This window comes from Salvelinus fontinalis, chromosome 30, assembly GCF_029448725.1.
Source record: "Salvelinus fontinalis isolate EN_2023a chromosome 30, ASM2944872v1, whole genome shotgun sequence".
Taxonomy (NCBI): domain Eukaryota; kingdom Metazoa; phylum Chordata; class Actinopteri; order Salmoniformes; family Salmonidae; genus Salvelinus; species Salvelinus fontinalis.
In genome coordinates this window covers 31623997-31647730 of record NC_074694.1, presented here as the reverse complement: position 1 = coordinate 31647730, position 23734 = coordinate 31623997, and the positions used below count along the sequence as shown (strand labels likewise).

Here is a 23734-nt window from a genome sequence, read left to right as displayed (position 1 = left end):
ATCTTCAGTAAAGGGACACCCTGAATATCAAATGAACGATAGAGACAAGTCACTGTTAATAATTACCCCGAATGTACGTGCGTAAAAGTGTCCCGCTCTCTTTTATTGAAATAACGGGAATTCTACCATTTTCAAATTAACATATTAATCTGTAGGAAATCCATACTCAATCTTCGTTAAACAATTTACTTTGCCTGCAAAAAAAAATAATGTAAGAAACGCACCTTATTTCTCTCAGTCCTTCTTGTTTGGTATGTGAGTTATTTTGTCACAGCTCAAAATGAAATAGTTCATGAGTAAATTCAGAATTAATTAAATATAGTGTACTGTTTATAGTGTTATGTTTGTATATGTTATGCAAGATCCCTGAGAGTGTGACTGGGGAAGAGTTCAGTGACTGACGTCAGGAGAAGCGGAGAGGAGCAGCGGCAGCGCGCGCAGACAGATATCGCTAAAGTCGACACACAACCTGCACTGGTGCGCTTCACTGACCAGTGACCAACTAAATCTCGCTGCATCTTTCAGAACTTCTTCACCATAAACAATACATCGGAACAAAAACGGAACGACACCAGAGAGGCTCCACACAGACAGTGCGATGAACCACAACAAGACTGTTAACCATAATGTCAGTCCGCCAGCTTCAAACAGCGGCTCCGGGAGCAGCGTGGACGAGCTGGTTATCACCTCCACTTTCGGGACCTTGTTGTCGGTCGTCTACATAGTCGGCGTGTCGGGGAATGTGTACACTCTAGTAGTGATGTGTCATTCTATCCGCTTCGCCACCTCCATGTACATCTCCATTATTAACCTAGCGCTAGCGGACCTCTTGTACCTCTCCACAATCCCGTTCGTGGTGTGCACCTACTTCCTCAAGGACTGGTACTTCGGAGATGTGGGCTGCCGCATCCTCCTCAGCCTGGACCTGCTCACCATGCACGCCAGCATATTTACCCTCACTGTGATGTGCACGGAGCGCTACCTGGCCGTCACCAAGCCCCTTGACACGGTACGGCGCTCCAAGAGCTACCGCAAAGCCCTGGCCTGGGGGGTATGGCTGCTCTCCCTGGTCCTCACCTTACCCATGATGGTCATGGTCACAGAGACCACCAAGAGCGCGCCCAACGGGGGGGTGAAGAGGATGTGCGCGCCCACCTGGGCGCCCCGGGCGTATAAGATCTACCTGACCGTTTTGTTTGGCACGAGCATCATGGCACCTGGGTTGATTATCGGCTATTTGTATACGAAGTTAGCCCGGACTTATTTAGAGTCCCAGAAGAACTCGGTCATCAACAAAAGGAACAAGCGCTCCCCGAAGCAGAAAGTCTTGGTAATGATTTTCACTATAGTTCTGGTGTTCTGGGCGTGTTTCCTGCCATTCTGGATATGGCAACTGTTCCCGTTGTACCAGCACAAACCGTTAGGCCTGGCATCTCACACACACACCTGTATTAACTACCTGGTGGCCTGTCTCACATACAGCAACAGCTGCATTAACCCCTTCCTCTACACCCTCCTCACCAAGAACTACAGGGAGTACCTGAAGAACAGACACAAGAGCTTCTACCGCTACACCTCGTCTTTTAAGCAGCGCACTCCCAGCTTGTATTCCTGCGGGAAGTCGGCATCCTCCTCGAATCAGTTTGAGTTTAACTCGGAGACGCTGGTGATGGGGACTCTGCAGGGACAGTGAGCCCGTGCAAAGAGAGAGTGATTTTGGAACTGCAACAGGTAACAGGTAATCATTATCCCTTTTACGCATCTGTCAAATGCACAAAAGTAGTTTGCTAAGATATACATTGTCATATGGCTTGGTATATTATTATTGTATTATCCTTCCTTCCTTCTTCCTATCCCTCAAGTTAGGTATGACTTAACAGTGGACAGGTCAATCAGGTCTAGTTTCAATTCATTGCAGAGCGATGAAGTGTGTGGAGGAGAAACTGGTTTTACTTCTGTTTGACTCTGAGTCTCCTGTGCTATATTCTACTACACTTGTATAATCTACCTGACTCCCACCTGCTGTCTTTCAGTGTTGAGCATCCGTGGCTACAGTGAATGGCAGGTAGTCTCTAATAACTACTTTCACTGAATACCACAGCAGGCGGGAGGAAGATACACCATGGAGGTGGAAAATATAGCAGACAGATGTGAAGGTTACACAGTAAAAGCATCTCTTCCCTGGTTTGTCACCGTCTGGCTGAGAAGAATGGGTTATCTCAATAGTCAAAAATATACTTTCCTCTCCTTCATTTGCACTGAGGTGAGGAAACTGTGTAGGCCTTCCTGTCTTTCTCCTCCGAGTGCAGAGTTTCTTCAGTACAAGTACCTGAGTGATGGTTGCTATCTACTGTCATGTGGTGCTGACGGTCAGAACTTTGGAACACCAGTATGACCGCTGGCCATGGTGCTGAAATCTCTGCTATTAGCTTGGTTTGTTTACATCGGGCCTTCTACAAGTAACAAAGTCACCACAATTCTCATTCATCCTGATCATATATCAGTGTTTCATTGATCATCAATGGAACCCTATCAGTGTGTGATCCAGAATTGATCAGACTGGATCAATATCATAGTTTGATACAGATACAATTATCTATTTGTTATTTTGGACAGGAATGTCTGTTCCGGTTGTGCTGTCCTCTTGGTGACTAATGAACAATTGCTAAATCAGCCCTCATGTTTTATGTAGAGTCTATAACGATGATTAAGATGGCCTCCTGTGCTGGGCAGAAGCTTGTTTAGTCTAATCTGCTCCAACGGGAACCGTATCAGTGTCACGTCAGACCTCCATCTGCCTTCACATCTCCACCTCCTCAAACTCACCTCTCACCCACGCAGATAAAACACAGCCAAATGGCAGGAAATTGGTTTTCTACACTTCCTTTCACACACACACGCACCCGGGCACACACCAAGTCCCAGGTGGCCTGCACATATCCGTAACATTGACATTTGCCAGTGAAAAAGCTTAGACGGTGTACCTCTCTCTCTCTCTCTCTCTCTCCTAATTAGTCCCAGATAATAATACATTACTCCAGTAGATAACACCGGAGCCTTGTTGAATATTTCTCTCTGATGTTCATCATACTCTCAGATTGCATTCTGGGTCTAAAATGGCACACTTTTCCCGATATAGTGCACTACTTTTGACCAAGGCCTATAGGATGCCATTTGGAATGCACAGCATGTGTGGAACTGAGCAGAGCCGAGCGGATTCCTATCCCCATCTGTTTTTTTCCTAGGCGGAGGAGGGTAAATAGGCAGTTTAAGGAAATTATAACGCAACGCAGCCGCATCAAGTGTAAACACCAGGCTGCGTTTTATCAGCCAATGAAGGCTTGTATTACTCAGAGCGCTCCAACAGGCACTGGACTATGCCCGTTACGTACGTGGAGCAGGAATGAGAGACAATTGGAGGTTTTACAGTTTGAAGTTTGTTTTAACAAGGGAGGACATGTTAGGAAAATTAAGTAAATGGCACTGGACCTTCACTTTCCATTTGCATCAAGTAACCGCAATAAAGTCTTCATGGGCCATTTTTAACTAGGGAACTTCTTTAATAGTGAGGAAGCAGAAGACAGTGTTCAGCTAAATCTACCAATTCATTTTATATTTTACAATGAAAAAATGATATGATCAGAAGAGATCAGCAATGTGGACAACTGATACAGGAGGGTGATCGTGTGTGCGTAGGCTAGTAGGCTGTGTCGCTTTGGAGTTGAGACTAGGTCCTACCAGGTCCTCTTTGAATAGTCAGAACTTGTTCAAGGCACTCTTATCTAAAGGAGGTGGAAAAAAGTTGGAGTTTATAAAGCCTGTATTTTCTTGGTATTGATCGGAGTGCCTGTGGGGGGGACCCATTGAACTATTTCTTGAAGAAATCCCAAATGATTTTCAATACACACAAACAAGAGTGCCTTGAATCCCACAGGTTTCCTGTGTTTCAACGTGGTAGCCGTTTTTCTCTCTATGGTCTCCTAATCTGTTTTTGTTACCCAAAAGATCGGTCCAACAGCTTTGAATGAAACACATCCCCCAGTGTGAACCAGAATTCTTATGCACAGCACCTCACCAAAACATGTAACTCCAGACTTTCCACTGTTTCTTGCACAGTTTATTTTACATGTGTGCTCCATCGTGTGTGTTCCATTCTGCTGTTTCTACCTCCCGTCTCTCCTAATTTCACACCCTTCCATCCTCCCTCCCACTCCTCCTCATCCCTTTCTTCTCCTCCTCCTCCTCATCCTTCTCTCCTCAAAGATGAAAGCTGTGTAACAGCCCCCATATGAAGTGCCTGAGGAGGAGATCTAGGTAACACACTTCTACTCACATGCACTTCTGAAAAGTTCATTTCTATCCTCACTAAAGATAAGCTACTGGGCTCACTCACAACTAATTTTCCCCCTACAGACAGAACTGTCAGGAGGGATTTAGTTCTGTGTGTAGCAGATACTGAAGCTAAAACAAATGGACAGAACATACACAGACCCGAACAAGACTTGTCATGCATTACAATAGCTCAAGGCATGCTGTTCTTTTCAATCATCACTTTATTGATGTTTTCAACATGGCTTCCTGACAACAGACTCAATTATTAATATGCATCTGATGTCCAAAAAGACTGATTTGATTGAGGATGAAATAAACTGACCGACATGGAGTTGACTGAGGCTTTAAAGATCAGGTAAAGACATAATAGGATTTAAACTCTGCCAACTCACTGGCACGGATTACAAGGCCTACTGGTCCTGTGTGCCGGCCTTCTGATACCCAACAGATAACAGTCCCTAGGGCTACATCTTTCATACATCTTTCCTTCGCCAACACTGAAAAAAAAACAGCACAGGTGAAAGCAATATGGCGATGCCTTATTGTGAATTAGTGTGTACAAAGGAGAAGAGACGAGGAGAAGAAGCCACAACCCCTGCTCCGATATGTAATGTGGTTCCCTCCCACAACCACAGAATCGAACCAACTCAATTGTCATTCTGTGACAAAAGTCAGTTGATAATCAATGCATTGGCAATTGAAATATACACTGAGTGTACAAAACATTATGAACACCTGCTCTTTCCATGACATAGACTGACCAGGTGAATCCAGGTGAAAGCTATGATCCCTTATTGATTTCACCTGTTAAATTCACTTCAATCAGTGTAGATGAAGTGGAGGAGACAGGTTAAAGAAGGATTTTTAAACCTTGAGACAATTGAGACATTGATTGTGTATGTGTGACATTCAGAGGGTGAATGGGCAAGACAAAATATTGCAGTGCCTTTGAACAGGATGTCGTAGTAGGTGACAGGTGCACCGGTTTGTGTCAAGATCTGCAACGCTGCTGGGTTTTCCACGCTCAACAGTTTCCTGTGTGTCAAGTTGGCTGGATGTCCTTTGGGTGGTGGACCATTCTTGATACACATGGGAAACTGTTGAACGTGAAAAACCCAGCAGCGCTACAGTTCTTTACACACTCAAACTGGTGAGCCTGGCTCATACTACCATACCCCATTCAAAGGCACTTACTGTAAATATTTTGTCTTGCCCCTTCACCCTCTAAATGGCACACGTCTCAATTGTCTTGAGGTTTAAAAATCCTTCTTCAACCCATCTCCTCCCCTTCATCTACACTTTTGTCTTGCCCATTCACCCTTTAAATGTGGGAAGCATTGGAGTCAACATGGGCCAGCATCCCTGTGAAACGCTTTCAACACCTTGTAGAGTCCATGCCCCGACAAATTGAGGCTGCTCTGAGGGCAAGAGAATGCAACTCAATATTAGGAAGGTGTTCTTAATGTTTTGTACAAAATAAACACTATACATGCTACATGGGGGAACACGCTCATTCATTTTCTACCAATAATATTTTATTTCTAATTGTTTGGGAGTAAGTGGATAGAGGTTAAGAATAAAAATGCATTTGTCACGGTATGGATGCCATGAGCATCCTCCCAGTTCATTTACGGAAGCAGGCTTCATAAGCGGATGCATGGACCATGTCCTTAGCTAGAAATTGGAAACACCGTGCCTTATCCTGAGTATCAGGGCGTAAAATGGCTAAAGGCTCGTACAATGACTTCCTAACGGGCTTAGTGTGTTTCAGACAGCCAGGGGTGGTGAGGTGATGCCACGACTTTCTAAGTCATACTGTCACATTCTGACCTTAGTTCCTTTTTTATGTCTTTATTTTAGTTTGGTCAGGGCGTGAGTTGGGGTGGGCATTCTATGTTGTGTTCTGTATTTATATTTCTATGTGTTTGGCCTAGTATGGTTCTCAATCAGAGGCAGGTGTCAGTCGTTGTCTCTGATTGGGAGCCATATTTAGGTAGCCTGTTTTCTATTGTGTTTTGTGGGTGATTGTCTCCTGTTTAGTGTGTGCACCATACGGGACTGTTTCGGTTTTCATTTATTCTCTTGTTATTTTGTATTCATTCTCGATTAAATTATATTATGGATATGTACCACGCTGCATTTTGGTCCTCCTCTCCTTCCACCAACGAAAGCCGTTACACATAAGCCCAATTCTGCACTCGTTCACTCCCCTTCAATGATTTTGTTGTCCAAAACTAGGTTACTTCGGGTTCTTTTATTTCTTCCAAATCCCACAGACAATCTTCAAATAATATCCCATTTGATCAAATGATAAAGCTTGACACATAAAAATACGAATTACTTTTCAACTGTGGGGTTTCTTCTCAGAAGAAAACACATTGTCACATTCCCTATGTAAGTGAGAGTGAATGGCATGGAAGTGCCCTTTGGTGCTTCAACAGGTTGATACTTTCACATGAGGGAATAGGAAAGTTGTCAAGAGGTGTACAAATACCACCACTCCACCTCTTCAAAACCAATTTCTCTGAGACCTGTTTGTGCTTTGAGCCATTCAGTTTCTAGTGGAGCAGAAACCATTGGTGCACAAATATTGAAAGAGAAACAAAGAGAGGAATAAACAAGGCAAAGTTGAAATTAGATAGAAATAGAGGGCACAGGCATTTGACCTAGCCTAAGTACCGGTCTATTTAGCTAACATTCCACACCTTGACACTCTTTGTCATTGCCAAGGAGGAGTGGCGAGGAGTGGAATGGTAGCTGAAGAGACTGGTACCCGGACTACATTTGACCCATTCTGCAACACAATCAGTATAGAGATAACCACGGAATGGAAATGTGACAAAGAAAAGAAAAAAGGCAAAACATTGTATCAAAACAATTTACTTTTAAATCACGTAATTTAGATTGTGAAGAACATACCGTGTAGTAAGTGGAATCTTATTGTCAGAAAGCAGTACACCCTGTTTACTTTGGCACTGATAAAACTGATCTTAGACCAGTGTGTATTATCCTTTGTCCTTCTCCTTGCCTCTACCATCAGTGATGTGATCAGCACCACATAGAAAAGTAAAAAGCATTCATTTCTGTTTAAGTATAAGATGCTGATATAGAAAATATTATTTCAGGTGTTGCTGAATTACCAGGGAAAATCACATATCTGCCCCCTCTTTTCTCTCCTCACCACGCCTTTTCTCTCCTTCCCTTTCCTCTCCCATCTCTGTGTTGCAGGAGTCCTCCAGGCAACACTGTCACACAGAGGTAATGGGCATGGCGGGGTCTGAAATGGCGTGGGCGGGGTCACAGGTGAAGGAGACTGTGATGGCGTAGCGCGTTCCCCACGAGACCTGCTCTACGCGGTGAAGGTTTTCCGACCCTGAGGAAAAGAACGATACTCGCCCTGGAAGAGAAGAGAAAGAGGGGTCAGAAAAGAGATGGGTTAACGTCTCTCTGACCCTGGAGAGGGAGAGAGGAAGGGAGGTTAGGGATGAGGGATAAGAGGGGATCGATATGGGGTGGTGATCATCACACCTTGGAGGGAGATAAGAGAAGATTGGGGGTTAAACAGAGGGAGAGCACAGAGAATGTACAAGTGTTCAAATATCGGTGTTGAGGTAAAAAGTGTTGAGTGTTATATCTGAGTGTTGATTCTAGTGGGGTTAACACCAGTGGGATTGAAACTGACGCTATCTGCAGTGTTATTTGAATCACAGTGGAATCAACACTGTGTTGTTGTTACTCAACTGTGTGGAGTTAGTTTCCGTTAACTCTGAGTGCTTTGTTTGTTGCTGGTGGATTTTCAGAATAGATTGTTTTAACATCTATGTTTCTGCATGAACATTGATTGATTAATTGATCTTATGCTATACAAAGATAAATAACGGAAATTGTTCTAAACTTATCCAATGTGTATGTGGTTGGACTTATTGCACCTATTACTGAGATGGTTGTTCCAGTTTACATGGTTTAGGTAGTCTTATTTATCAAGTTCTTTACCATAGCAGTTTTGAATGCAGGTTGTAGGTGATAAAATTGTTGAATATCCTCCCTTTGGCTGGATTCCAATAGGAATTTCACATCACTTTGGGGCGGCAGGTAGCCTAGTGGTTGGCGCGTTGGGCCAGTAACCGAAAGGTTGCTAGATCGAATCCCCGAGCCGACAAGGTTAAAAATCGGTCGTTCTGCCCCTGAACAAGGCAGTTAAAACTTTGAAAGCCAGCATATTGTGACTTGCAGGTCTGATGTGGCCCATGAGCCTGGACTTTAAGACCATATTGTTAAGGAAAACTAGGCCATAACTATTCATTCAAAAACATTTACTTAGGCAGTCACTTGGTGAAGATGTCAGCACTGGAAGTTAATTAATGCAACAACCATGTCTCTGTCACTAACAAACACAGTCATGGGTGGATAACTAACATCCAGTCAAAAGGCACTCTGGGAAATATGCTATATGGCTTTACACCCTATAGTGTTAAAAACACCCAAACAAATTACTGTGACACTACATGGTTATTCACTGAGAAAGTGTAACAGCATCAAGTCTAATAAAGTGTTACTTTAAGTCAGAATTTGAAACAACCACGGTTTTAGGGACCCAACACTCTGGGGGTGTTAGTTTAACACCTTTTTTCAGTGGGTCACATATACACACTAAGAAAGTGTTACATTTAACACTGTGGTTGTTAAAAATCTGATTTCAAAATTGCTGTGAGGAAAGAGGGATGGAAGAAATAGTGAGTTATAAGGGAAGGGAGAGAAATCGCTGATACGGGTTGAGAGGACAAGGAGACATGGGCTAGGTAAAAGATGGTATAGGAAAAGAGTTGGAGCGGAGCCAGATATATACAAAAGAACCGACAAGGTGAGAGCAAGTACACAAACCCTGGATTTCTGATGCTACGCATTGGCCAATAAGAGACTTTGAAGCCACCGGTCAGCCATTTTGGCACTCCCTAGAAGGAGCAGTCCTCCATAGGAATGAATGGAGTGCAGTGGGGACAGTAACAATATAACTTTACATTATACCTAAAGGAAAATCTTTGTGTGTTTATATATATATATATATATATATATATATATATATAATGTTGACAGTAATAAATGCATTTCTATAGCTACCAAAATATTTCTTACAACAGTGGGGGTGCCAATATGGAGGTGCGGTGGCTTCAAAGCACCGCCAGCTGTCAGACATATAGTGTATATATGAATCATTGGTTGTATCCCCAAGTTCTTTGCCTGACGACTCACCCTGAAATAAATTCCGTCGCTGCTATCGATTGCTACATCCATTCGGTCTGAAACTCGTGTGTGTGACTTCAAAATGAGGGGCGGTGTACAAAACAAACTCCTCAGCGATTCGATCGATAAGGATGGGTAGCCAGGCAACCAAGTTCTAGCGTCTAAGGCCAGCTTTTTTTTACTAGACATGACTGTTGAGATTGGCTAGGTCAGCTAATAAAAAGTAGCTGCAGGACAAAGTAAAAGGATTCAAAAGCTCCTTAAAAAGTATATCCACTTCTACACCATTTTTGCTACACACTGCTGTTCCAATAAGCCTTCAGTATTACGCCCAACTGCAATAGCAAGGCGTCTTTCTAGGGCAGATCCTTATGATTGTTTTTTTATTGTGTGAGTGGTTTTGTCATTACCATTTAAATATAAAGCTGGAATTGTTGTCTGTTTTTTTTATAGAGCATTATCTGGGAGGAAAGTTGTGTCTGATTTATATAAGTCCCCCTAGCTGTCTGATAGCAGAGGATGGCAGGGGAAATCAACGGGAGGCGTTAATAGAATTTACACTTTGAAAAACTAGACAAAGGGAAAAAGGAGAGAAACGGTAAGGTGACAGCTAAACAAAAGACAGAGAGAGCGCTAGCGGAAATGACAAGAGCTATAATAGACAAACTGTTGCTTTTCCCTTCACTGAAAAGGAGGGTATTTCAGGTAATAATACATTAATGGTATTAGTCATAGATAATGGTAAAGAACACTTCATTTGAGAATAATCCTTCTCAAGCCTGGGAAATGTAAAATATTTGAAACGTTTATTATGAAAAGGCACTATTGTTGATAATGTGAATGTCAGCTACTACAGTCAATTTCAAAATGATTGACACCCTTGATAAAGATGAGCAAAAAAGACAAAAAAAAAAAAAATACAAATACTGAGCTATATTGTATGCAACAAAAAAAAGGAAATTATTAAATTTTATACTAATACAATTGCCCAGAGAAAGAGATTTCATATTTTCTACTCAAAAAGACAGGGGTCAAAATTATTGCCTGTGTTTTCAATACCTCACCTTGCAAGTATAAAGACACAGCCTTTTTCTAAAATGTTTTATGAGACTGAAGAACACTTTGGGAGGGATCTTAGACCATTCCTCCAAAAATAATATTTCCAGATTCTTGGTTTCCTTTGTCTGAGCTTAAGGACTTCCCTCTTCAATTTAAACCACGTATTCAATGGGGTTCAAGTTCAGAGACAGATGCCCATTGCAAAATAATGATTTTGTGTTTAACTAACCATTTTTTTGTGGATTTTGGGCCTCAGGACCAGCGTGAGCAAAATAACCACATAACATCAAAGATCTACCCCCATATTTTACAGTAGATATGGGGTTCTTTTCCACCATCTTTCTTTCGACACCAACCCCACCACTGGTGTGCATGGCCAAAGAGCTCTATTTTCATGTCATCCGACCATTGGTTCAAATCCAAGCACCGGTTTGAATCCAAGTGCCAATTAGGGCTGTTATGGTGACCGTATTACTGCCACACCGATGGTCACGAGTCATGACCGCATTCAAATTCTCCGTGACCGTTCAGTCACGGTAACTAGGCTTCTCCAAGCTCTGATGCTGCTGATGGTAATTAGTAGCGTACCAAACTTGCTAACGGCCTGGTACTCCGCTCTCTATTGTCCCTCTAATCACTCAGACATTAATGCAAATATAATCGAAAATCAAATCAAACACTTCATGAGTGCCCATGAGCTCATGTTGCGCAACATTTCAATAGGCTATGCAATTGCGTGAGAAAGTTGAGATTGCCTGTATTAAAAAGAGGATCCCATCCACTTTCTATAGGCTAGGCCTACTATATTTATTTCTCACCTTTCCTAATAGACCATTCCTTCGCTTCACACATTGCTTCGCTTTACAATAGGAGTATAGCCTACCTGGCTAGAATGAAAATGAACCTTGGCAAAAGCATCCTCCATTCGCTATTTAACGTGAACTCACCCCATTCCGTACAAAATGTGCGCAACCGCGAAATTGAAACGAGGCTACAAAGAAAACGAATGGAACTGTAGCGACTGTGTTGACTTCAAAATCTGGGGTGTGAACTACGTTTCTATTCAAGCGTTGATCGACATGGTAATGGCTCTATAGTATTGGAGAAAAGTTGAAAAAAACTGACCCTCCGTTACATCGTGACGTGTCATGCCGTAACGTACAGCACGCATAAAGCAACTATTTCTGTCTTACAATCTCTCTCCACCAGGTGTAGCACTTCTCTCATCGTTTAAAAACAAGAAATGGACAGTGACGGCGGTAAGGGGGGGATATCTAGTCATTTTTTGCGTCATCACTGTAAGCGATCGTCACTCTCAAAGCCGCTGTTTGCTTCTAAGATCACTTTAGCACCGCCCTAAAAACCCAATTCAAATTCGACACAAACCTTCAAATAGGTATGTAAAGACACATTATATATACTCTTTATAGTGTTTTATTTACATTTTAGAGGCGATAAGGTGATAAGTTGGACAGATAGAGTGAAAAAAAGCAGTTTTACCACACGACATCTCTCCTTCTCACTATCATGCATTAATTTCGCTTCCCCACCCGCCATTTTTAAAAAGACCCGACGGAGCTCATTGCCTTCTTGAATCATGCAGAAACGGGCAGCGTGGAGGTCTCGGCATGGATTTAGGTGGAAAGTGGAGAAAGTGTGCTTTACAATGGTATTGACATTACAGTTGATCTGGAGGAAGTACGTTTTTTGGGCACTAAAATAAGGTCAATTGTACGGACCAAGGCGATGTACAAAAGGGAGTGAGTTTACGTTAAGTGCATAGATGACATGTATTTTTTTCCCTGCCCCTGTTCTGAGACAGATGCATGATAATGGTCCATTCTAAATCATCAAAACTAATTTCACACATATAATATTTAGTATATGTAAAGACAACAATAAATTAAGAATAGTCTGTTGGGTGGCAATATGATGATGCCCAATGTGTGCAGTAAGGCAAGAAACAGCAAAAAAAAAAGCTCCTTTTTTTAATCATAGTCGCACACCTCACGTAGCCTAGCCCATAGGCCTATATATTTGATCAACTTGTATCACAACTAAATTGGCCAAATCTACTCCTGTTGACCAAAAGGTGGGTTTGAGGAGGCCCAAGCGAGCAGGGGGCAAGTCCACCATTTTTGAGCACAGTTGCTCCGGCCCGCCATCTCTGACATTCCATGCAGATGTATTGGTGCTTGCAAAGGACTCCTTGTCCTCCAAGTATCCGATGCTACGAAATCTCTCCCTGACCAAACAGCTCTCCCTGACCCAGCACAATCCCAAACACTGCAGGATCTGATCACCGCCACCAACCAGACCTCAGATGGGGTGGCTTCCATACCCACCTCCCTCACTGCAGAGACACTCCTCCGGCAGCATGCCCAAGCAGTCAGCTTCCCTGAGGAGCTAAAACCTCTGAAAGCCGGTAGGGAAGTGGCTAAGGACAGCCGTCTTCTCTCACTTGCCCCAGAGTACGACCAAATACTCGGAATGATCAGAGTTGGAGGGAGGCTGCGCCAAGCACATGTCTTGGATCCTGATGCTATCCATCCAATTATCTGAGACTCCAGACACCCTCTCACCAGCCTCCACATAAAGAGTTATGAGAAGCTTCTCCACCGGGCCAGAGAGAGTATATGGGGAGATGAGGTGGAAGTACTAGATACTTGGAGGATGAGGAGCCCTCGCAAGCACCAATACGCCTGCATGGAATGTCATAAATGGCGGCCGGAGAAACTGTGCCCAAAATTGGGAAATTTGCCCGGTTCTCGCTTGGCCTCTTAGCTGACCATTTCTGGGCCCAATACATTTGGGATTACTTACCAATCCTAGACCACAGAGGGAAATGGGAGGAGGGAAATGGCCAGCCTGGACACTGGCCAAGTAGTAATGATAATGGACCCTCTACTCCCTTGAGCCTCCTGGGTGGTGGGCCATATCACCAAGACCATGCCTGAGACCGATGGTCGTGTTAGATCAAGGGAGATCCAGGTAAAGAACCTGTCGTATATCTGGCCATTTGCCCAGATAATTCCTCTCCCTGAGATGACGTGGAGGGATGAGCTTTATGAGGAGTGTGGAATTCAACAAAATCCCAAGGTGGCTGTGGAAAAGGCCAATGGAGTTGGTGGAATCGCCCTTTAATTCATGGCCGCTTGCGCAGCTGGGCAAGAGTTGTTTAATTAGGTCGGGTGGAAATGTCAGACAGATCTCAACTCATTAAAAAGGAGGAAACGGCCACCACCCCGACCTCGCTGCTGTCTCTCCCACAACGCCTTCTAATCCAGACATTGTGTGTGTCGACAAATCAACATAACAGATTTGGTGGATTTATCTTTCATCTGAACTATCTGTTGCGCTCGGGCGAGCGGGCCATCAGTTATAGTTTATAGTTATTATCGCGGAGCGCAGATTGCCGCGCACGCTTCAAACCTATTGTGTTAAATCAATGGACAATGATCACGGCCCTACGGATCACCACGGCCCTGCGGATCACCACGGCCCTGCGGATCACCACGGCCCTGCGGATCACCACGGACCTGCGGATCACCACGGCCCTGCGGATCACCACGGCCCTGCGGATCACCACGGCCCTGCGGATCACCACGGCCCTGCGGATCACCACGGCCCTGCGGATCACCACGGCCCTGCGGATCACCACGGCCCTGCGGATCACCACGGCCCTGCGGATCACCACGGCCCTACGGATCACCACGGCCCTGCGGATCACCACGGCCCTGCGGATCACCACGGCCCTACGGATCACCACGGCCCTACGGATCACCACGCCCCTGCGGATCACCACGGCCCTACGGATCACCACGGCCCTACGGATCACCACGGCCCTACGGATCACCACGGCCCTACGGATCACCACGCCCCTACGGATCATCACGGCCCTACGGATCATCACGGCCCTACGGATCATCACGGCCCTACGGATCATCACGGCCCTACGGATCATCACGGCCCTACGGATCATCACGGCCCTACGGATCATCACGGCCCTACGGATCATCACGGGACAATTAAACCATTGATATATGGTCAAATGTAACGAAGTGATATGTACATAAGACAAATCTGGGAGTATGAAATGTAATTTTTATTTGCAAAATTGATCACCCTGTGATCAAACCGATTGAGATTATAGATTGAGTAATTGATCGATTTATTTGCATTATGATTATGATGAACGGTTACGATCCTAATTGACTCAATCATGCTTCATATTGAATTCATATTGAACTGAATTGCTGAACTAATTCATTATGTTAATAATGAGAATGATTGTTATTATGATTTGACTTTGGGATTATGAATTTGATTTGATACATGTTGTTCCGTTTCCTTTGTTATGCAGCAAACAAAAAACTAACCATTAAATATACCACTTTGTGGTTAAAGTAATTCCTGCTTCAGTCTCCTCAATTCCTCTCAGTCATCTGACCTGTAACCACCTGTTCACCTTCACTATTGTCAGCCATCCTACCTGTCGGCTACACACACAGATTCCAATAATCTTTCAAACTTCTTAAATTGAAACACATTAAACCGCTTTACAACCGGTGTAGAGCCTAACTGGCATACATACAGTGCTGTGAAAAAGTATTTGCCCCCTTCCTGATTTCTTTGCACATAACAAATGTTAATATTACACAAAGATAACCAAAGTAAACACAAAATGCAGTTTTTAAGTGATGATTTTATTTATTAAGGGAAAAAAGCTATGCGAACCTTCATGGCCCTATGTGACAAAGTAATTGCCCCCTAAACCTAGTAACTGGTTGTGCCACCCTCAGCAGCAACAACTGCAATCAAGCGTTTGTGATAACTGGCAATTAGTCTTCCACATCGCTGTGGAGGAATTTTGGCCCACTCTGCAGAATTGCTTTAATTTCAGCCACATTGGAGGGTTTTCGAGCATGAACCGCCTTTTTAAGGTCACGCCACAGCATCTCAATTGGATTCAAGTCCGGACTTTGACTACGCCACTCCAAAAAAAAAAAATTTTTTTTTTTTAAGCCATTCAGAGGTGGACTTGCTGGTGTGTATTGGATCATTGTCCTGCTGCAGAACCCACGTGGGATTTAGCTTGAGGTCACGAACTGATGGCCGGACATTCTCCTTCAGGGTTTTTTGGTAGAGAGCAGAATTCATGGTTCAATCAATCACAGCAAGTCGTCCAGGTCCTGAAGCAGCAAAGCAGCCCCAGACCATCACACTACCACTACCATCACTACCGCCACCATCATCATATTTGACTGTTGGTATGATGTTCTTTTTCTGAAATGCTGTGTTACTTTTACGCCAGATGTAACGGGACGCACACCTTCCAAAAAGTTCTACTTTTGTCTCGTCAGTTCACAGAACATTTTCCTAATAGTCTTGGGGCTCATCAAGATGTTTTTTGCCAAAAGTGAGACGAGCATTTATGCTATTTTTGGTCAGCAGTGGTTTTCACCTTCGAACTCTGCCATGGATGCCATTTTTGCGCAGTCTCAATCTTATGGTTGAGTCATGAACACTGACCTTAACTGAGGCAAGAGAGGCCTGCAGTTCTTTAGATGTTGTTGTGGGTTCTTTTGTGACCTCTTGGATGAGTCGTCGCTGCGCTCTTGGGGTCATTTTGGCCAGCCACTCCTGGGAAGGTTCACCACTGTTCCAAATTTTCTCCATTTGTGGATAATGGCTCTCACCGTGGTTCGCTTGAGTCCCAAAGCTTTAGAAATGGCTTTGTAACCCTTTCCAGACTGATATATGTTAATTACTTTGTTTCTCATCTGTTCCTGAATTTCTTTGGATCGCGGCATGATGTCTTGCTTTTTGAGATCTTTTGGCCTGCTTCACTTTGTCAGACAGGTTCTATTTAAGTGATTTCTTGATTCAACAGGTCTGGCAGTAATCAGGCCTGGGTGTGGCTAGTGAAATTGAACTCAGCTTTCCATAAATTGTGATTAACCACAGTAAATTCATGATTTAAAAAGGGGGGCAATTACTTTGTCATCAAGGTTCGAATAGCTTTTTTCCCTTAATAAATCAAATTATCACTTAAAAACCGCATTTTGTTTTTACTTGGGTTATCTTTGTGTAATATTGTTTGATGATCTGACACATTTAAGTGTGACAAATGTGCAAAAAAATAAGAAATCAGGAAGGGGACATATACTTTTTCATAGCACTGTAGGTGGCGCGTGAGCTTCAAGTTTGGGATAGATCATTTGTACCATAAAAAAAGCACCTTTATAATAAAAACATTATATGCATAATCACATGTGGTAACTTTTGAGAACAGTGTTTTCCCGCTAATTGATTACATTTTGGAACATTCGCGTGAAGAAATATCCTAATAGTTGATGAACATCTTAAGATAAACATTCTGATCGGTTGCATCAGCCTAATTGCTTTTAAATGTTGTTTTTATACGAGTGGTTGTATTAATTTGGGATCTATCGATTCCCACAACTGTCCCAGAGTATGTTTGGAATATTTATTTATTGCACAGTAGGACATGTTGACCAATAAAATGTATACTTTTGTACTATGGGGGATAGTAGATTGACAGAGGCTAGTGCTTTTGCCGTTCGTTGGTCCTATTCATCTTGTTGGCTGACAAAAAGTAGGCTAGATGTGGAGAGTTCTTCTAACAGCTTCAATATGAAACTCGGAATTCGATGAGGGACGCACGCAGTTGCGTCCCGGATGCATTTGTCTTCACTTGTAGCCTACTTCGGAACTGAGATGCCTGTGAGAAGGACCAGATCACCTGACAGGCATTTGCTAATAACAATTGAGATATCTGAGAGAGCCATGTGAGCGATAGGCGCTTCGGAACACAGCAGCCGGGAAAAGGGAATTCTAATTATTATATTCAGCCCAAGGGCCCAGCGGCCACTTTGGTCACAAAAGGCTCCGAATTCTAAGCAAATCTTGTCTGCTAAATTAACTAGTGTAGCCCACAGCCGTATGGCATAGCCATATCAGGGCCTAACATAAGAATATGCTATTCTGTTCTTCCGAAAAAGACTACATTTTCTTCGTATCATGTTTATTTAGACTGGTCTTAAATAAATAATGGATTTATTGTGATAGTGAAGGCTATATTAAATGGATTTATTAGACTTTTGAAATTGAATTTCCAAAGGTCTGCATCAATGGCTTGTAGGCTGTGCGTGGAAGCCAGGAGATGCAAAAAGTTGTCTATTAAATAGCAATTATTTGCTTAACAATCACTGGCTGACAAAAAAAGACAAATAGTTATTTTCCCACGCACACCAGTGGTGGGTTTGGCTTAGAAATCAAGGATCTGAAAATATTCTGTATGAAGGAATGGTCAAAGATCCTTCCCAATGTGTTCTCCAATCTCCTAAAATATTTTTGAAAAAGGCTCAGTGGTATTGAAAACAAGGGAGTCAATAATTTTGTCCCCCACCTTTTTGAGAGAAAATAATTTTCTAAGTACACATATTTATTAAAATCTTACTCTGAGCAATTGTATTAGTATAAAATACACTTTGCAAAAAATTATGTCAAATACTATATAGCTCAGTATTTGTATTATTGGTTTTATAGTTTTCTTTGCTCATCTTTATCAACGGTGCCAATCATTTTGGACCTGACTATATATCAAGCCAATGGATTAGTGATACAATAAGAGACGGTAGAAAAATGATCTAATCTGAGAACGCTTCAATCAAATCAATTATAATATGGATAGTTCCAGTCTTGCCTCACAATTGGTCAATGAGTATTCCAACCATTCATGTTCTTCATGACACAGTCACAGTTGAATGAATAGAATTCACATGCCTCTGCTCCTCCTCTAGCTTAGCGGCTTACAGATTTATGGAGCAGTGCCAATATTCAGGAGGATATATAGTAAGTTATCTTTGCATGCATAATCACGTCAGTGAAGCTCAAGCGTGGCCGTGCACATTTCTCCATGAGACCAGATACAAAGCTAAGAGGCTGCTAGTGAGCAAATCAAATCAGACTCCTATCAGCCAGACTCCAAACCAACCCACTGATATTGCTGTGCCCATGGCCCCACAGGCTATTGTATTTTATGAGGCTATTTAAACCTCGGCTGAGTTTCAGTGAGTAGAGGGGAAGGGAGGGAGAGAGTTAGGGTTAGTAGCTTTTGCTAGTCTGCCCTGGCTACAAAGGCAGGCCAATTGTGATCTTTTGCCAAATTATTAGCAAAGATCTGATCTGATTTGTCAAAAGACCAATAACTGGGCAAAATATCAGAATTGGGCTGCCTGTGAAAATGCAGCTATTGAACATGAAGGAGATAAGTGTTCTCTGTCTCCAAGTTAAAGTACATGGTTGCAGTTCAATAATGGTTGCAGCTCAACAGTGGCTGTAGTGGCATCCACTCCTTAGTTTCCTCTCCTTTAACTACACTCAGATGAAGAAACAGGATAGAAGGAAGCAGTGTGGCAGAAAAATAATGGACGAAGCTTAATCAATTCTTTGAAACAGATGTGCAGGGCTAGAACAAAAGCCTGCACACACAGTAGCTCTCCGGGATGTGAGTTGGAGACCATTAATGTAGAAGAGACAAGGCAAGAAGGGAAGGAGGAAAGGAAGCTACCTCAGACTATTAATAGATGCAGGTGTATGACTCATCCAACCCTGTAGACAGTAGAAGCTGCTTAGCCTACAAACTTTACACCACCCACGCTCTCATCAGCAGAAAAGCATCCCTATCCTCCAGACAATTAATCTATTCCTCCCACACCACCATAATTAATGATCTGCACTGTCACTTTCTTTCTCCCCAATCTGCCAGGTGTGTTATGCATGAATTAGTTATCTGATTTTAAACTGTATATGTCGGAGTCTCATAAATATATTAAAGTGCCTGGGTTGACTTATGTGCAAACCCCTAATGTTAAAGTAACGAACTCCTGCGTTGTGGATGTAAAGAACCCTTTGTGTCTGTAAATATTCCGTCAGTACATATTGATATATCCTTGTATGATCTGCTAATAGGAATACAAGGGGGATCGTCTACAGCAGGGGTAGGCTGAATCACATCCGATAGTGCGGCGCATAATTGGCCCAGCATCGTCCGTGTTAGACCGCCATTGTAAATAAGAATTTGTTTTTAACTGACTGGCCTAGTTAAAAAAAATGTTTTTAAGATATTCACCTGGGGGTCCGCAGCCCGCTAGGGGTACTGCAGGAGGTCCAAAAATACTTAACACAAAATTATTTAAAAGAAAAATTGTTTTATGTTTTTAGGAATATCGCTAGAAACATAAAATCTGTTTTAATTACATAAACTACCTACTGTAGAAAATATGATAATATCTTGCAGCAAGTGCTGCTGGTAACCTTTCTTGACTTTGACCTTTGTTAAACCAGCTTAACGAAAATGTGTTTGGAGTTACCTTCTAGCTAACAGACTGTTAAATTACACTTCCTCTTCCCATTATTATGTAGGGAGGTCAAAATAATGAAAAACTATCTACCAAATCTATTCATTAAAAAAAGTACAAAAAAAAGATAACTTCTCCTTGCCATTATCATTCACCCGAGGTTGGCTAATATATGATGGGGGTCCTGGGTCGCGGTTTGCCTGGGAGGGGGTCCCTGGGCAAGAAACGGTCAAAGACCCCCAGACAAGCAGCCACAGAGGGACGACTGGGATTCGTGGTCTTAAAAGCACCAATCAGACAAGCCACCTGTATAGATTCCCTCTGATCCTACAGGATAACACCCATTAACTCCTGTGACTTGACAGACATGCCCTTTTCGCCACTTCCTCCGATCCCTGGATCTGCATCTCTCCTTTCCTTCCTGCTCTCTCTCCCGCCTTCCTTCTCCCTCCAAAATATGTCTCCCTCCCTCTCCCCACTGCTATCTCAAACAGCCCTAATTATCTCAGTGTGGGGTTCACTGCATCATTAGACCACAGAAGTGGGGTGATCTTAATTCAATACAATGATACAGTGAACACGTCTCCCACTTGGCTCCAACCTGGAAATAACTACTCCTGAATAACATCATGAATTATGCCGGAGATTCTTTCGCTCAATCTTCATAAGCAACGGCACACTGACACTCCAAACCCCACTGGATCAGTTTTAAGCTCTGCTCCGTCTTCTCTCTCATATAATAATGTAATGTGGCTCAGCAGAGGACTCCGAGGGCTCTGAAAATGGACATATGGTAGTCCCAGTTTTAAACCATTCAGGCTCACCCTCTCCTTCATTATTTTTTCATCCCCTGCCTCCCTGTCATACATACAGTACCAGGCAAATGTTAGGACACACCTACTCATTCAAGGGTCATTCTTTATTTTTACTATTTTCTACATAGAAGAATAACAGTGAAGACATTAAAACTATGAAATAACACATATGGAATCATGTAGTAACCAAAAAAAAGTGTTAAACAAATCAAAATATATTTTATATTTCAAATTCTTCAAAGTAGCCACCCTTCGCCTTGATGACAGCTTTGCACACTCTTGACACTCAACCAGCTTCATGAGGTAGTCACCTGGAATGCATTTCAATTAACAGGTGTGCCTTGTTAATTTGTGGAATTTCTTTCCTCCTCCCAGCTGCCCACTGCACTGAGGCTAGAAAACACTGTCACCACCGATAAATCTACAATTATCGAGAATTTAAATAAGCATTTTTCTACGGCTGGCCTTGCTCTGCACCCCCCACAGCAGCTTGCCCAGGCCTCCCCCATTTCTCCTTCACCCAAATCCAGATAGCTGATGTTCTGAAAGAGCTGCAAAATCTGGACCCCCCCAAAAAAAAAAATCAGCTGGGCTAAACAATCTGGACCCTCTCTTTCGAAAATTATCTGCCAAAATTGTGGCAAACCCTATTACTAGCCTGTTCAACCTCTCTTTTGTATCGTCTGAGATTCCCATAGATTGGAAAGCTGCCGCGGTCATCCGCCTCTTCAAAGGGGGAGACACTCTAGACCCAAACTGTTATAGAACTATATCCATCTTACCCTGCCTTTCTAAGGTCTTCGAAAGCCAAGTTAACAGATCACCGACCATTTCGAATCCCACCGTACCTTCTCCTTTATGCAATCTGGTTTCCAAGCTGGTCACGAATGCACCTTAGCCACGCTCAAGGTCCTAAGTGATATCATAACCGCCATCGATAAAAGACAGCATTGTGCAGCAGTCTTCATCGACCTGGCCAAGGCTTTCGACTCTGTCAATCACAACATTCTTATTGGTAGACTCAACAGCCTTGGTTTCTCAAATGACTGCCTCGCCTGGTTCACCAACTACTTCTCAGATAGAGTTCAGTGTGTCCAATCGAAGGGCCTGTGCCTCTGGCAGTCTCTATGGGGGTGCCACAGGGTTCAATTCTCGGGCCGACTCTTTTCTCTGTATACATCAATGATGTCGCTCTTGCGGCTGGTGATTCTCTGATCCACCTCTACGCAGACGACGCCATTCTGTATACTTCTGGCCCTTTGGACACTGTGTTAACTAACCTCCAGATGAGCTTCAATGCCATACAACTCTTCCGTGGCCTCCAACTGCTCTTAAATGCAAGTAAAACTAAATGCATGCTCTTCAACCGACAGCTGCCCGCCCGCCTAGCATCACTACTCTGGACGGTTCTGACTTAGAATAAGTGGACAACTACCTAGGTGTCTGGTTAGACTGTAGACTTCCAGACTCATATTAAGCATCTCCAATCCAACATTTTAATCTAGAATCGGCTTCCTATTTCACAACAAAGCATCCTTCACTCATGCTGCCAAACATAGCCTCGTAAAACTGACTATCCTACCGATCCTTGACTTCGGCGATGTCATCTACAAAATAGCCTCCAACACTCTACTCAGCAAATTGGATGCAGTCCATCACAGTGCCATCCATTTCGTCACCAAAGCCCCATATACTACCCACCACTGTGACCTGTATTCTCTCGTTGGCTGGCCCTCGCTTCATATTCGTTGCCAAACCCACTGACTCCAGGTCATCTATAAGTCCTTGCTAGGTAAAGCCCTGCCTTATCTCAGCTCACTGGTCACCATAGCAGCACCCACCCATAGCACGCGCTCCAGCATGTATATTTCACTGGTCACCCCGAAAGCCAATCTCACCTTTGGCCGCCTTTCCTTCCAGTTCTCTGCTGCCAATGACTGGAATGAATTGCAAAAATCACTGAAGCTGGAGACTCATATCTCCCTCACAAACATTAAGCATCAGCTATCAGAGCAGCTTACAGATCATTGCACCTGTACATAGCCCATCTGTAAATAGCCCATCCAACTACCGCATCCCCATATTTTTATTTATTTACACACATACATATATAAATAATATATTTACACACATATACACATCATTTTTTTTTTTTATTGCTCCTTTGCACCCCAGTCTCTCTACTTGCACATCATCTTCTGCACATCTTTCACTCCAGTGTTTATTTGCGAAATTGTAATTATTGCCACTACGGCCTATTTATTGCCTTACTTCCCTAATCTTACTACATTTACACACACTGTATATAGTCTTTTCTATTGTGTTATTGACTGTACGTTTGTTTATTTCTTGTGTTTGTTTATTCCATGTTTAACTGTGTTGTTGTTTGTGTCACACTGCTTTGCTTTATCTTGGCCAGGTCACAGTTGTACATGAGAACTTGTTCTCAACTGGCCTACCTGGTTAAATAAAGGTGAAATAAATAAATAAATAAATAAATAATGTGTTTGAGACAATCAGTTGTGTGACAAGGTAGGGGTGGTATACAGAAGATGGTCTTTTACCAAATAGGGCTATGTCCATATTATGGCAAGAACAGCTCAAATAAGCAAAGAGAAATGACGGTCCATCATTACCTTGAGACATGAAGGTCAGTCAATCCGGAACATTTCAAGAACTTTGAAAGTTTCAAGTGCAGTCGCAAAAACCATCAAGCGCTATGATGAAACTGGCTCTCACGAGGACCGCCACAGGAAAGGAAGACCCAGACTTACCTCTGCTGCAGAGGATGAGTTCATTAGAGTTACAGGCCTCAGAAAATGCAGCCCAAATAAAAGTAACATACACATCTCAACATCAACTGTTCAGAGGAGTGTGTGAAATCAGACCTTCATGGTTGAA

The 23734-nt window shown here is 43.0% G+C and overlaps 2 protein-coding genes across 3 annotated transcripts in view; one reads left to right on the top strand and one right to left on the bottom strand.

Annotated features, from left to right (window-relative positions):
- Window positions 1-389: 389 nt before the first annotated feature.
- On the top strand, window positions 390-8230 carry LOC129829046 (urotensin-2 receptor). 2 transcript variants are annotated; one of them, XM_055890489.1, is made up of 2 exons: window positions 390-1731; window positions 7561-8230. In XM_055890489.1, the coding sequence occupies exon 1, from the start codon at window positions 599-601 to the stop codon at window positions 1691-1693; it is 1095 nt and encodes a 364-aa protein (XP_055746464.1). In that variant the 5' UTR covers window positions 390-598; the 3' UTR covers window positions 1694-1731; window positions 7561-8230. The 2 variants fall into 2 exon arrangements, with proteins under 2 accessions (XP_055746464.1, XP_055746463.1); XM_055890488.1 differs by having other exon boundaries at window positions 390-1738.
- Window positions 6572-23734, bottom strand: part of uts2r2 (urotensin-2 receptor 2) — a 34465-nt gene continuing 17302 nt past the window's right edge. Inside the window, exon 9 of the mRNA XM_055890490.1 lies at window positions 6572-7729. Within this exon, the coding sequence (XP_055746465.1) occupies window positions 7581-7729 (149 nt within the window). The 3' untranslated portion in view covers window positions 6572-7580. The remainder of the gene's footprint in view (window positions 7730-23734) is intronic.